Genomic DNA, 13,204 nt, shown 5'->3' with positions numbered 1-13,204 from the left:
TAACACGAGAATGAACATCATTGGTTCTTGCTGAAGCTCAAACATGATGCGTAACACGAGAATTAACCTCATTGGTTCTTGCTGTAGCTCAAACATGATGCGTAACACGAGAATGAACATCATTGGTTCTTGCTGTAGCTCAAACATGATGCCTAACACGAGAATGAACATCATTGGTTCTTGCTGTAGCTCAAACATGATGCGTAACACGAGAATGAACATCATTGGTTCTTGCTGTAGCTCAAACATGATGCGTAACACGAGAATGAACATCATTGGTTCTTGCTGTAGCTCAAACATGATGCGTAACACGAGAATGAACATCATTGGTTCTTGCTGTAGCTCAAACATGATGCGTAACACGAGAATTAACCTCATTGGTTCTTGCTGTAGCTCAAACATGATGCGTAACACGAGAATGAACATCACTGGTTCTTGCTAAAGCTCAAACATGATGCGTAACACGAGGATTAACCTCATTGGTTCTTGCTGTAGCTCAAACATGATGCGTAACACGAGAATGAACATCATTGGTTCTAGCTGTAGCTCAAACATGATGCGTAACACGAGAATTAACCTCATTGGTCCTTGCTGTAGCTCAAACATGATGCGTAACACGAGAATGAACATCATTGGTTCTTGCTGAAGCTCAAACATGATGCGTAACACGAGAATGAACATCATTGGTTCTTGCTGAAGCTCAAACGTGCTGCGTAACACGAGAATGAACATCATTGGTTCTTGCTGAAGCTCAAACATGATGCGTAACACGAGAATGAACATCATTGGTTCTTGCTGAAGCTCAAACATGATGCGTAACACGAGAATGAACATCATTGGTTCTTGCTAAAGCTCAAACATGATGCGTAACACGAGAATGAACATCATTGGTTCTTGCTGAAGCTCAAACATGATGCGTAACACGAGAATGAACATCATTGGTTCTTGCTGTAGCTCAAACATGATGCGTAACACGAGAATGAACATCATTGGTTCTTGCTGAAGCTCAAACATGATGCGTAACACGAGAATGAACATCATTGGTTCTTGCTGAAGCTCAAACATGATGCGTAACACGAGAATGAACATCATTGGTTCTTGCTAAAGCTCAAACATGATGCGTAACACGAGAATGAACATCATTGGTTCTTGCTGAAGCTCAAACATGATGCGTAACACGAGAATGAACATCATTGGTTCTTGCTGAAGCTCAAACATGATGCATAACACGAGAATGAACATCATTGGTTCTTGCTGAAGCCCAAACATGATGCGTAACACGAGAATGAACATCATTGGTTCTTGCTGAAGCTCAAACGTGTTCTGTTTTTGGGGTCACCATTGTGTGTAGAGCCTGTGGTCTGGTTGATGATTGGCCGAAGACCATAAAGACATGCTATATTTTAAAAAGTAATGAACATGCACTCCTCAGTACCAATATAGTCTCTTGGTTAAATACTTTAGTACCTGCATGTGTGCTTGTGCTGTTGTCAACTAACTTGAAAATATGAAACATTTGTAATGTAAATAATTTAAAAAATATAAGAAATATATAAAATTATATATTTCTCTATACATGTGTTTATGTTGCATGAGTAAATATATCTGCAATATATTACACATGCAGTACCATATCTGATCACATATACATCTATATTATGAAGTGTATTACTGAATATAAAATTACATACATTATTATATATTAGTAAATATATTGTCAATTATGTTTCAATATATGAAGTCTCAATTATTTTGTATTATTCAATATATTGTAATATATTAACACAATATATCATTCTGTATATTTTAAAAAATACGGTTATACCATTTAATATATTGATCATTCATATATGGGAAATATATTTTCGTTCAATAAGGGTGAAGCTCAAACGTGCTGTATAACACACAAGAATGAACCTCATTGGTTCTTGCACTTCAAGCAAGCAAGCTTAAGCTTCCATTTACCACAACTGATGTTTTGATAATTGTTTATGTGAATAAAAGCCTACAGTACATTGAATCTGTTCATCATATACTGTAAAGTGATTGTCTCTCTTCAGAAAAATTGCATTAAACCACTCGATTCATATGGATTCATTTTATGGTCTCTTAATGAACTTTTTGAAAGCAAAGTGATTGATACGTTGCTGTAAATGGAGGGACAGAAAGCTCTCAGATTTAAATTAAAATATCTTAATTTGTGTTTTAAAGATGAATGAAAGTCTTACAGGTATGGGACGACAGGGTGTGTAAATGACACAATTTTAATTTTGGGTAAACTAACCCTTTAAAGGGTCAGTTGGTGTTGTGAGACTGGTATATTATTTGTTATAAAAACAGATGGCATATAACGATCTGATTTAGTTTTAATTAACAAAAAATAGCATGGAAAGTTCTCTTGTTTCTTGACCCTGTGGCCTTGGAAGGTACAGATAGAAACGCCTCATAAGACAATGAATAACTTAATGAATGCACCAGGCTTTACAGCTCTAGTGGCTCCAGATTTCCTTCATATTTGTGTCCAACTTCCTGTGCATGCAGATGGAAGAAGAGAGGCAAGCATGGAAAAATGGAATATATTCCCTGTGAACCCTTTTCTATTGAATTACTCTCAGTTGTGAAATTTCCTACACTGCATTCCAATTTTTGCTACTATTTTTGTAAAGAAATTTGGCGAGTAAATCTCAGAGATTTTTGTTAAGGAAACTATTATTTTCTTCAGTGTCAAAATGCAAGTAACCACCAATAGTAGCTACATCAATTACTTTTTAAATAAATGGAAAGATGAGGGATTATTCTATTGCTCAAACACATGAAACGTGATCCTTTTTTATGGTAATTTAAGGTGCAATTTGCCATTCATTTGGCGCTCCCTACTGGATAGTCAGGGTAAGGCTTTTGCTTTTCCTTAATACATTGTTGGCTGCTCAGAAGCCAAAGAAACCATCCTGTAAAAATTATTAATTCTTTTAAGTTGCTTTTACTGTTTTTCCAACGTGAATACTGCTATTTTTTTAATCTAATCCAGTTCTTGACTAATACTGAAAGTGCTGAGAGAACATGATGTTTAAATTTTTAATTCAAGCATTTTATTTAAATTTCAGCCTGTTACAGGTTTGCATGGACAAAATAACTTAAAAACCTGGGAACACCAAAATTTACCTTTAAGATTACATTTTTAACAAGTGCAGCTCTTTCATTGATGTTGGCTTTGTGAAGTTTTCTGTGGTCAGTTTTTGTCGAAACGTGGTCTACAGGGTGAACATGGAGGTTTGCTGTCACTTTGCTGCAGTTGTTCTGTGTTGTTAGTACACAATTAGTGTTTGACGGTCCCTATCATGCACTTTTGTTTTTTTCACCTCACTGATGAAGTCTTGCCATGCTTTGTGCACACAGTCATGATCATGAAGACTGGTGTTCTTAAAACACACAATTGGGTGGTTCAGGTTACAAATGCTATTGTTAAACGGGCTCTGATGATTTGTCCTTTTTGGACGTCTAAGTTGCCCATTTCACACACGGCTTGTACTAAGCACTGCAAACCACTTATACTGCACAGATATACAAACTTAAGAATGTAATTTATGAATTCGGCAACACATTATTCTGCAGCAATAGTAATTATTTATTAGAAGGTTCATTTTTTTAAAGGGTTTGTATTGCCAATACACCATACTGTTATATCATGACAAACACAGACTGCAGGTTTACCATTATCACTTAAAACCTCTAACAGCAAAAAACATCTTGGTTACTAATTACTTTTGTAACCTCCATTCCATGATGGAGGGAGCGAGATGTTGTGTCGATGTACTGACACTAGGGGTCACACTTGGGAGCCCCAAACACCTGATAATTTTGTTTGATACAACTCTGATAGAAATGGCCAGTCAGTTTTGGTGAGCGGAATTTGCACCACTCCCCTAAACATATGGGCGTAAAAGGACATGGTGTGCATCTACTCATTCAGGATCGTGCAGAGGAGCCGAGAGTGTGTCCTGGCCATTCATCGGGTAGTTCAGCGTTGTAGCAGGAGGAACACAATGTCTCGTTCCCTCCATCAGATTACAGTAGTAACCAAGACATTCCCCATCCGTCAGTCACTTCAATGTTGTGTCAATGTACTGATACTAGGGGTCCCTAGGGAAAACGGCACAACCAGCTGAACGGACATGAGGCTATGAGGTTTTGGTGGTGCAGATGTTGGCAATGCTACTGTAAGAATTCACCGCAACGTCATAACCTTCCCAACACCCCACTTAAGCATTATTGTCCCCCATGAGGGAGCAGAAAGAACCGTATTTACAGTGGGAATAGTTCGCTTCAGCCATTTCTTGACCTCTTCTCTTTTTTAGATAAGATCTGAACTGTTGCGGCTGAACATGAGGAAGTGAAACAATCATGACCAACATTTTCAGACTACGAGTTGTGTGGCCTAGAGGAGGAAGCTGCTCTTTTTCAAAAAATGTGGGTACCATCGCCTTTTGGGCAGACAGCAAAATCAAAAGAAACAAAAGATTTTCCTCCTGGTCCTCCACCGGGGGAAGGAGCGGTCTGGATTCCGCCTCCTGGGAAAGAGCAGTTCTCGCCATCCCTATAGGTCGCCTGTCTCAGAGACGCTTCAAAGCCTTCCTCGGGTTCTTGGCACTCGCATAACGGACGGGTGGCATCGCTGTACTGGCTTGACGCTGCGGCCTGGCTGTGGGCTCGGGCTGTGGCAGTTGGTGTGGCTGCTGCAGGCGATGCCCTCGGCAATGAGTAGATGAAGCTCACACGGAGGCAATATGTGTTTGATAGCCTCTGTCTGCTTTTTGACTGCCGAGAACTGCTGGGCAAAGTCCTGGACAGTGTCGCTGAAGAGGTCACCTTGCAAGATGGGGGGCGTGAAAAAACTAACCTTGTCGGCTTCCCTCATCTCAGCAAGGTTGAACCAGAGATGGCCGAGAGAGCGTGCTGTGACCTTCATCACTCGTAGAGTCGGTCGCTGAACGCAGTTTCTGCATCAATCTCGACTTAGAACTACCCTTGTGCAGATCTTTTAGTGGCTTGGCCTGATGGACCTGCGGGATGGTTAATGGCATGCAGGGCTGAGGCAGCCTGTCTAGTGGCATTGTTAGCCTTCGCTGTCAGAGACAAAGTAAACTTGCATGCCTTAGGCAGGAATTTGGGATGATTCCACCAGGTGGCAGCGTTTTGCGGGCATAAACTTATTGCAATCACACTCTGCACCTGTGGAACCTCTGTGTACCCCTTGGGCCTGGCTGGCCCACTGTTGAGGGTAGTGAGGGTGAAAGAGCTTGCAAAGCAGGTTTGGCAGTAAAAGGTGCCTTCCACGACTTTGTCAGCTCTCATGCACTTCCGGAAAGAAAGGCACTGGGGTTGGGAATGGCTGTGAGTTGTGCTTCGAGTTTAGATACCAATCATCCAGCCGATAACGCTCAGGACGGGTGGAAGATTCCATTCCAGCCTGGGCAAGCATTCTTTAAAATATTAGATGCATAAATCCAATGTAATATTTAGCCTTTAATCTTCTACATTTTATGTGCAACCCTGTTGCCACATGCATTTTACATAATGTGGAGCTGATTACACCACGACTGAAAAACAAGCACAGACTAACCTTTGATTATAGCAACACATTTTAATGACCCTCCTGACATATAATTAATCTGTTTCATAAACTTTTTTTGTACAGTAGGCCATATTGTAAATGTCATAATTTTGCTCTGAATTCAACTCGGCGTCAAACTCAGACTGAGCTACCGCACCCGAAGGTGGGAGTCCAGCCAAGTCCTCAGTGTCGGAAGGCATAACCCCGTCCTCCGATGCTGCAATCGATAATTCATGCTCATCTGGAGCCCCAAATGAGAAATTCGGTTCGTCATAACATGAACCGCCTAACTCATCCAGGAACTTGACTGGGTGCAACATGACGAGGAATGGGAGGCCTGTGGGGATTGACCATGTGGAAATGTCTGAAATGTCTGTTGCCCCAATATTGCCCTCAGTGCTTGCCACCACGGCCATATAGCAGAAGGACAGGGATAGGGGGGCAACTAAAGTGACTCTCTCTCTCTGACCTGAAAAGAGAGTGTTCTAACAATGAAGACATGAACCATCCACAAATACTGTCTCAGCCTGGGCATGACCTAAACACGTAAGGCAGATATCATGTCCATCTGAGGATGAGAGATATCGACCGCAGCCAGAAACACACAGATGGAAAGGCGTCTTTAAAAAGATACTCTTCGACTGTGCTTCCTCTTATAGGAAAATTGCTTTTTCGCTGAAGCAGTCATGGGGAGCTCTCTGCACTTATCTGTACATTGGACAGCTGTAATGCGCAGTAAACACCAGCTTTAAACCAAGGATCCCTTACGCAGAGGTGAATGGATTGAGTGCTTGCATTCACAACCACTTGTAAAAACATCAAGAGTTTGACTATATCGGAATGAATTATTCCCACTTAAAATTATAAAATACCTTATACCTTGAATGCCATCTGAGTTGTGATGGGTCTTTCAAATTCTTAAATGTAAATGTTCTACTAATCTACTCTTTGCCTATTATTATATTAATTGAAAATGGGGGATGTGATTCATGATCTCTGGGAAGTTCAGAGATCACTGTCAAGATTGGACAGCAAGTCAAAGTTTGGTCACTCATAACGTTCCACATCATGGATCTTAAAAATAGCATGGAATTACCAGCAAACTGGGAGTGTCTTTTGGTTTAGTTGGCATATCTACATGAAGATGTTACACTTGGGTGACCCTTGTAATATATAGCCTTTAATCTTCTACATTTTATGTTTAACCCTGTTGCCACGTGCATTTTACATAATGTGGAGCTAATTACACCATGACTGAAAAACAAGCACAGACTAACCTTTGATTATAGCAACACATTTTAATGACCCCCCCCCCCCCCCCGACATATAATTAATCTGTTTCATCAACTTTTTTTGTAAATGTTTATTGTAAATGTTATATTTTCTGCTCTACAACAGATTCTCTGATCTATTTTACTATTTTACAGTTCATTTACACGACTGCCTTCACAAACAGCAGCATCCTCTTCCGAACTGCATTTGTGTTTCGTCTGCGCTTCTATATTTTTGTTGGTGATATTTAGAGCCAGTTTATAGGGAAGTGACGATTTTGTTCTCTTCGACTAACTGTATGGAAATGCTGCTTTATTCGCAAATTTTGTGCATCATTTAAATTCGCAACTTTTTAATGGAAACTAATGTGGAGAGAGCACGAGCAGTCAACGTTGTGAATTTGGTGCGATATTGCTCTCCGCCAGCAGGAGGCAACAGACTCAGTCCGGCGCAGCTGCGCTGTTCCTCATCACCCGCGAGTAACGGACAGTAGCGCCGCTGCGCAGGAGGGGAATGGTTCTGTGAAAGCCCACTTCATCAGCGAGTGAGTCACTGCACCACACTGACATTATTACCAGAAATTAAACGTCTTAGATAGGATTAGATGACTGCCAGGTTGCAATACAGCAATTTAAATAGTTTATTCGGTGGAGCTATCGAGTTAGCTCGTAGCTCGTAATGTCTGTGTCTGAAAAGCCAGTGAGCTGCCTACACAGACAGCATGTTTGGGCGTCAGAGGACCTGGAACCTTACAAATCCGCAGGCATTTCGGTGCGTTCCGAGTCTGTAGTATTTCGGGGCATTATCGGTGCAATTTAGACAACTCGACACAAACTAAGAATTTTTTAACGCATGATGTGTGATAATTAAAGGTAATCTCTTACCCAGAAATGTTGTCTATAGATGGCTCACTAGATAGTCAAAGGCTCAAAAACTACTCGCTATTAAGCTTGTGGGTGAATTGTTTCATTTCTGACTCTGTCATAACTGCTTACAGAACAGACTTGATGTGTTTGCTTGATGTCTGCAGTAGCCTAACGTTATAACGTTACACCAGCTAAGTGCGTTAACGTCCTTTACCTGAGCTTTATTAATCACATCCGAGCTGTTGTTCATTCGTTTTTAGACCAGAATTAGTCCTGGTTTGGAGAGATTATTAAACTGCATCTGGTTGTAAAAAAAAACTAATTATACAGAAAAATGTACTTCTGTGAATGAAAAAAAAAGTAACGTTACACTATACTTTTAGATTTTTGGAACTGACATCTACAACTTTCCCATATATCTTCTGTTATTTGGTCGACCATGCACTTTTATCAGATGATTCTGAAAATATATGGCAAATATCGTTTGATTATTTGGCTTGTCCAAGATATCACTCTTATCATTAGTTAAATTAAACTAGCTAAAGAAAAGTACTACAGTTCTTTTGATGAAACTGTTTATGTCATGTGAGGTGTCATGACACAGGAAGATTATTATTTAATATAGTGCACTGGCCTTTAGGACTCAACCATGAATTAAACATTCATAAGAGACCTGCTGTAATTCCATATGATTGCATCAACTGGTTTCACATTTTGGATGGGTACTCACGTTACTGTCTGAGGCTGCTGGATGTCTGAATGGACTTGTGTCTTTGCCTTCCTTCGATGCAATACTATGAGAATAAACACAACTATAAATGGATTCATTTTTTTCTAGATGTGTTGTCCGTATTACTGTTTAAAATGTTGTACAAAGTGCATTTTAATGATTGATAAATGCTTTTGAAATACCAAGGTCAGTACCCTGTTTGCAGTGCAGGCCATTTGTGCCATATAACAGCAAAGGAGGCATTGTTTCGGCTTTTATTTTATTATTATTTTTTGCTAAGGATATCAGTAAGCATGTATTTAGATGGGAGTCTGGCTTGTGTCGCTTGCTAGCAGGATCTCTAAAAATGACATTTGATGGTTTAGGCCTATATATTAGGCTAAATATATTAATTGACCATGTGGTAATGCTCAGTATTGGATATTCCAGTGAATTAAATGTGTTACAATAGAAATATACTTAATCTCATTTCATTATTTTCTCTTTTTACTTAACCTTGATGGTTGAAATTACAAGTTTAAAATCAGATTATTTATAATGAATGATGAATCCTGGCCACTTTTTAGGTAAGCTCCAATTCTCATTATTAACTAAATGTCCGGGGTTGTTCGCATTACTAAATGTTTCAGCATTGCTCTCACATATACATAACAGTTGTTGTTGTTGTTTAAAGAAATGAATTCTATTCATACCTTTAATTCATACACTTCGTCAAGGACACATTAAATTGATCAGAAGTGAAGACATTTATAGTGCTTTGAAAGATTTATATTTCAAATAAATGTTGTTCTGTTAAACTTTATAATCATCAAAGAATCCCGGTTTCAACTCTGATAATAAGATGAAGACCGGAGTAATGGCTGCTTAACATTCAGCTTACATTTTAAAATGTATTAAGTTAATGTTTAAAATGAATATTTATTATTTTTCACAATATCACTGTATTTTTGATCAAAGAAATTCAGCCTTGGTGAGCATTCTTTCAAAAACATAAAAAGATCTTATTGACCCCAGACCATCTGATATCCAAACTGGATTTCACATGTTAAACCCTAAGTTCGTAACTCCTAATGTTTGTCTTTCAGGGGCCTGATAATGGCCAGCCGAGGAGGCTAGCGTTACCATGGGCAGCGTCACTCTGCGCTACTTTTGCTATGGTTGCCTCTTCACCTCCATGACCTGGTCGATTCTTCTCTTCCTGTATTTCAACCTCAGCCAAGAAAGCATCTTGTCTTTCAGAAATGTGCCCGTCCAGGGGCAGCGCCGTTTCCAACCTCGTTTCACCCGTGGCCCAGCGGTCCAGCGTAGAGATGGCAGTCATGTGCGCAAAGGCCATGCAATGGAGGCTGTCAAACTGGACCTCTCTCCAGAGCTGGGTTGGTGGATGTTTCAAATATACAAATAATATACAACAGCCACAGCAAATGAACATGTAGGCTATTTAATGAAGTCTGGGTAATATTTTATTTTACCTTTAGTTTTGGTCATGGTTTTCAAGGAAGAGGGGATGTCATACAACCTGTACCAAGAGTTAAGATGAATTTGTGCCCAATAGAGTTTGATTGGACGCACAGCCTTGGCTTTCACACCAACAACATAAGACGTGCAAAGAGTTTTCTTCTTTATGAGCTGTTTGTCAGCCGTCCTATTTTTAGGGTTGCAACTAGTGTTCATTTAGTTAACGAAAACTATGAGAAAATGTTCATCAACAAGCTTTTTTTCGTATTACAGTGACGTGATGACAACAACGTCATTAAACGATAACTGACTATATCAACATGCAATATAGTTGATGAAAAAGACAAGATTAAAATGTAACTTACAAATAAAAAAATCATCTCTATTTTTGTTGGAAAAAAGGAGTACAAGCCTCTACTATGAGCGTTCATGGTTGCGGTTGCCAGATGTCAAGAGTTTAAATTCCCCAGTCAGAGTTTTTCTGTTAAAAGGATACATTTCCTACCTGGTGTTTTACTTAATCCTTGCAATCTGGCAAAATGAACACTAGTTGCGACCCAGCAGTTAAGACGCACCTGTCTAAAGCTGCTGGCATTGCTGTCAGTGGCTAGCTATGTTTACATGCAACCAAATAATCCATCAGTAATTGGATTGACGGCTCAATCGGCCTGAAAAGCCTTCATGTAAACACTCGAATTGAAAAACGAAACTGGAAAGGACTGTGCATGTGCAATGACGTAGAAATTGGGTAATGATGACGTATGATGAGCGAAACGAGCTGTTGTTGTTGTTAAAATAGCTTTCATACTCTCATCCACAGACACTTTATTTTGGAGATTAGTTTTTACTGTTTGATAAATATAAGCAGCACGGCATAACACTTCATGTGCTCATCGTCTCCTTATCAGGACCCGGAATAGATAAATATTAAGTCTGCTCTTGGGAGAATAAGTATGCACAAACAGCGGAAAACTCTTTATATTTGTGACGTGTGCGCATGTCAAAAATTAATTCTGATTTGAAGCTTGTGTTGTGACATCACTTTATTTATCTCTCACTACATTAACTATGTGTAAAATATGTTCAGAGTCATCAATCGGAATGAATTACAATTCCGATTTAAACAAAAGGTGTGAGTGTAAATGTAGCTAGTGAGCGAGAAATCGAGCCAGTGCTCCTCATTTACGGTAATAAACTACCAGAGTGTCAAGCTGACGTCTCACCGTGTGCCTGGAATAAATTGTGTTGACAGTTTATTTCAGTTAATTAGAAAAGTCTGCATGGCTGCTTATAAAAGATGGAATGGCTTGAAAAAGGTTTCCTCAATTACAGGAATGAAAATTTTACACCTATTACTTTTGTTTTTAGTAAATTGACTATAATTGGCTATACACTGCTGAAGTCGCTGGGTGAAATTTTACTGCCAGATAAATGGTTGGCCTATGTTGGTATTAGCCAGTGAGAACAGATTTTGTTGCCATGACAACACATTTTCTACCGTTAGGAAGTTGAATCGATCGGATCCACCACTGTGGACTCCACTAAATCCTCTGAAAAAGCAGCTTTCTCTTAATGAGCAGCCACTGACTATTAAGTTATTGTTTTTTACATGAGTGTTTTGGCAGATGTGTCAATGACTCTTTTCTTCTCTTATTACGGGGCACCAGCCAGGAATATTACCTTGACAATAAAGAGCAATCAAAGATTGTTGAACGAATAAAGAGTCTCTCACTGTATTATCAACACAAGGAAGACACACATGTAATAAAATACATTTTTATTAACAAAAATATAAACAAGAGTAATCAAAACAAGTACTAAATGAATACCATGAATGATAAAGGAATAAAGTGCATAAGATGCATGAAATACAAGTGATTAAGTTTGGTGTTGCTATGCCAGAGTTACGTTATCTTATGGAAAGATAAACTGTTGTTTCTCTGAAACTAAGGAGGTGAAGAACCTCATTAAACATCAAACAAACAAATAAATGAATGATTATTTGTTTTTAATTGACATCAGTTGAATACCATCTAATGTAAATTTGAAAATCATGTACTGTCTGAAAATATACAACAATGCCAAGTTCCCTGGAAAGAGGGTTGGTTAAATAGTATTTACTTTCGAGGTGAGCGTTTGTTGGTGTTGACTTCTTCCACTGGTTTTGCTGGGTAACAGTACAGTGGGGAAAAGAGCCAGTATCTGGGGCACCAAAAGGGTCCTAATATATCACAACATCAGGCCCTGAAGTAGGTGCAGAAGGTCCTTCGCAATCTGGAACATGCAGACGAAGGTACCTTGAAGTGAAGGTTTACTCACCAGATCTTAACCTTGTTGCAAAGGTGTCTGTGTGTCCTCTGCCTCTAAGGGTCAGAGACTGAGAACTTGGTCGATCCGCTTTTGTCCCTCTGGGATGGAGACTCAGGATGAGCTGTATTGGTTATTGTCTAGCTGGACGAAGACTCTGAATGTTGTGCGTCTGTTGTTAATGTCTTTTTCCTCACAGACTGTTGCTGGCTCACAAGCTGTGTAGACCAGGGGTGGTAAAAGTACTCAAAATTATACTCGAGTAAAAGTATATATACCTAAATAAAAAATGACTCCAGTAAAAGTGGAAAGTCCTCCATTCAAACATCACTTGAGTAAAAGTACAAAAGTATCCGATTTAAAACGTACTTAAGTACCGAAAGTAAAAAGTAAATATTCAAACTGTAAATATTAATAATTAAACAGATCAATTGTTTTGGGAGTTATATGCAATGTTTTAATTGAACAAATTATTAGATACTGCAATTAAGAATTTGTTAGATTTGCAATCAGTCAAGAGACAATGAAGCACCTTGCATCAATTCTAAACAATTTCATTAAGTTTAGTGACAGCATATTATGGTGCAATGACTGGTAGGCCATTCTTTGATTCAAATTTTACAATTTCAATTCAATTATTGTGGTTTGATTCCGATCTTGATTCAATATAGATTCATTTTGATAAATATTTGGTACAGTAGATACATGTTAATTTTTAAATTAAGAAAATCTCACCTAATTCTGTAAACATAGGCTACAGAGAGCCCTGCCAGCTGGTATTATTACATGTTAAAAATACATGTGAATTTTATTATAATAACAGTTTTATAATATTTTAATGATATAAGTAAAAATATAATATATATATATATATATATATATATATATATATATATAGTGCACATATTTAGCAAAATACTAATTTATACTAATATTATATATATTATAAAATACAAATTT

General features: G+C 38.6%; 1 protein-coding gene across 1 annotated transcript in view; it reads left to right on the top strand.

Moving 5' to 3' along the window:
- Positions 1-7,307: 7,307 nt before the first annotated feature.
- Positions 7,308-13,204, top strand: part of galnt11 (UDP-N-acetyl-alpha-D-galactosamine:polypeptide N-acetylgalactosaminyltransferase 11 (GalNAc-T11)) — a 29,564-nt gene continuing 23,667 nt past the window's right edge. The window contains exons 1-2 of the mRNA XM_077244248.1: positions 7,308-7,427; positions 9,565-9,855. Coding sequence (XP_077100363.1) covers positions 9,603-9,855 — 253 coding nt within the window. The 5' untranslated portion in view covers positions 7,308-7,427; positions 9,565-9,602. The remainder of the gene's footprint in view (positions 7,428-9,564; positions 9,856-13,204) is intronic.

This window comes from Siphateles boraxobius, unplaced genomic scaffold, assembly GCF_051911475.1.
Source record: "Siphateles boraxobius isolate OS27281-9 unplaced genomic scaffold, OSU_SipBor_1 26, whole genome shotgun sequence".
Taxonomy (NCBI): domain Eukaryota; kingdom Metazoa; phylum Chordata; class Actinopteri; order Cypriniformes; family Leuciscidae; genus Siphateles; species Siphateles boraxobius.
Note: the sequence above shows the minus strand (reverse complement) of the source record. Positions and strands in the feature narration are given on the sequence as shown.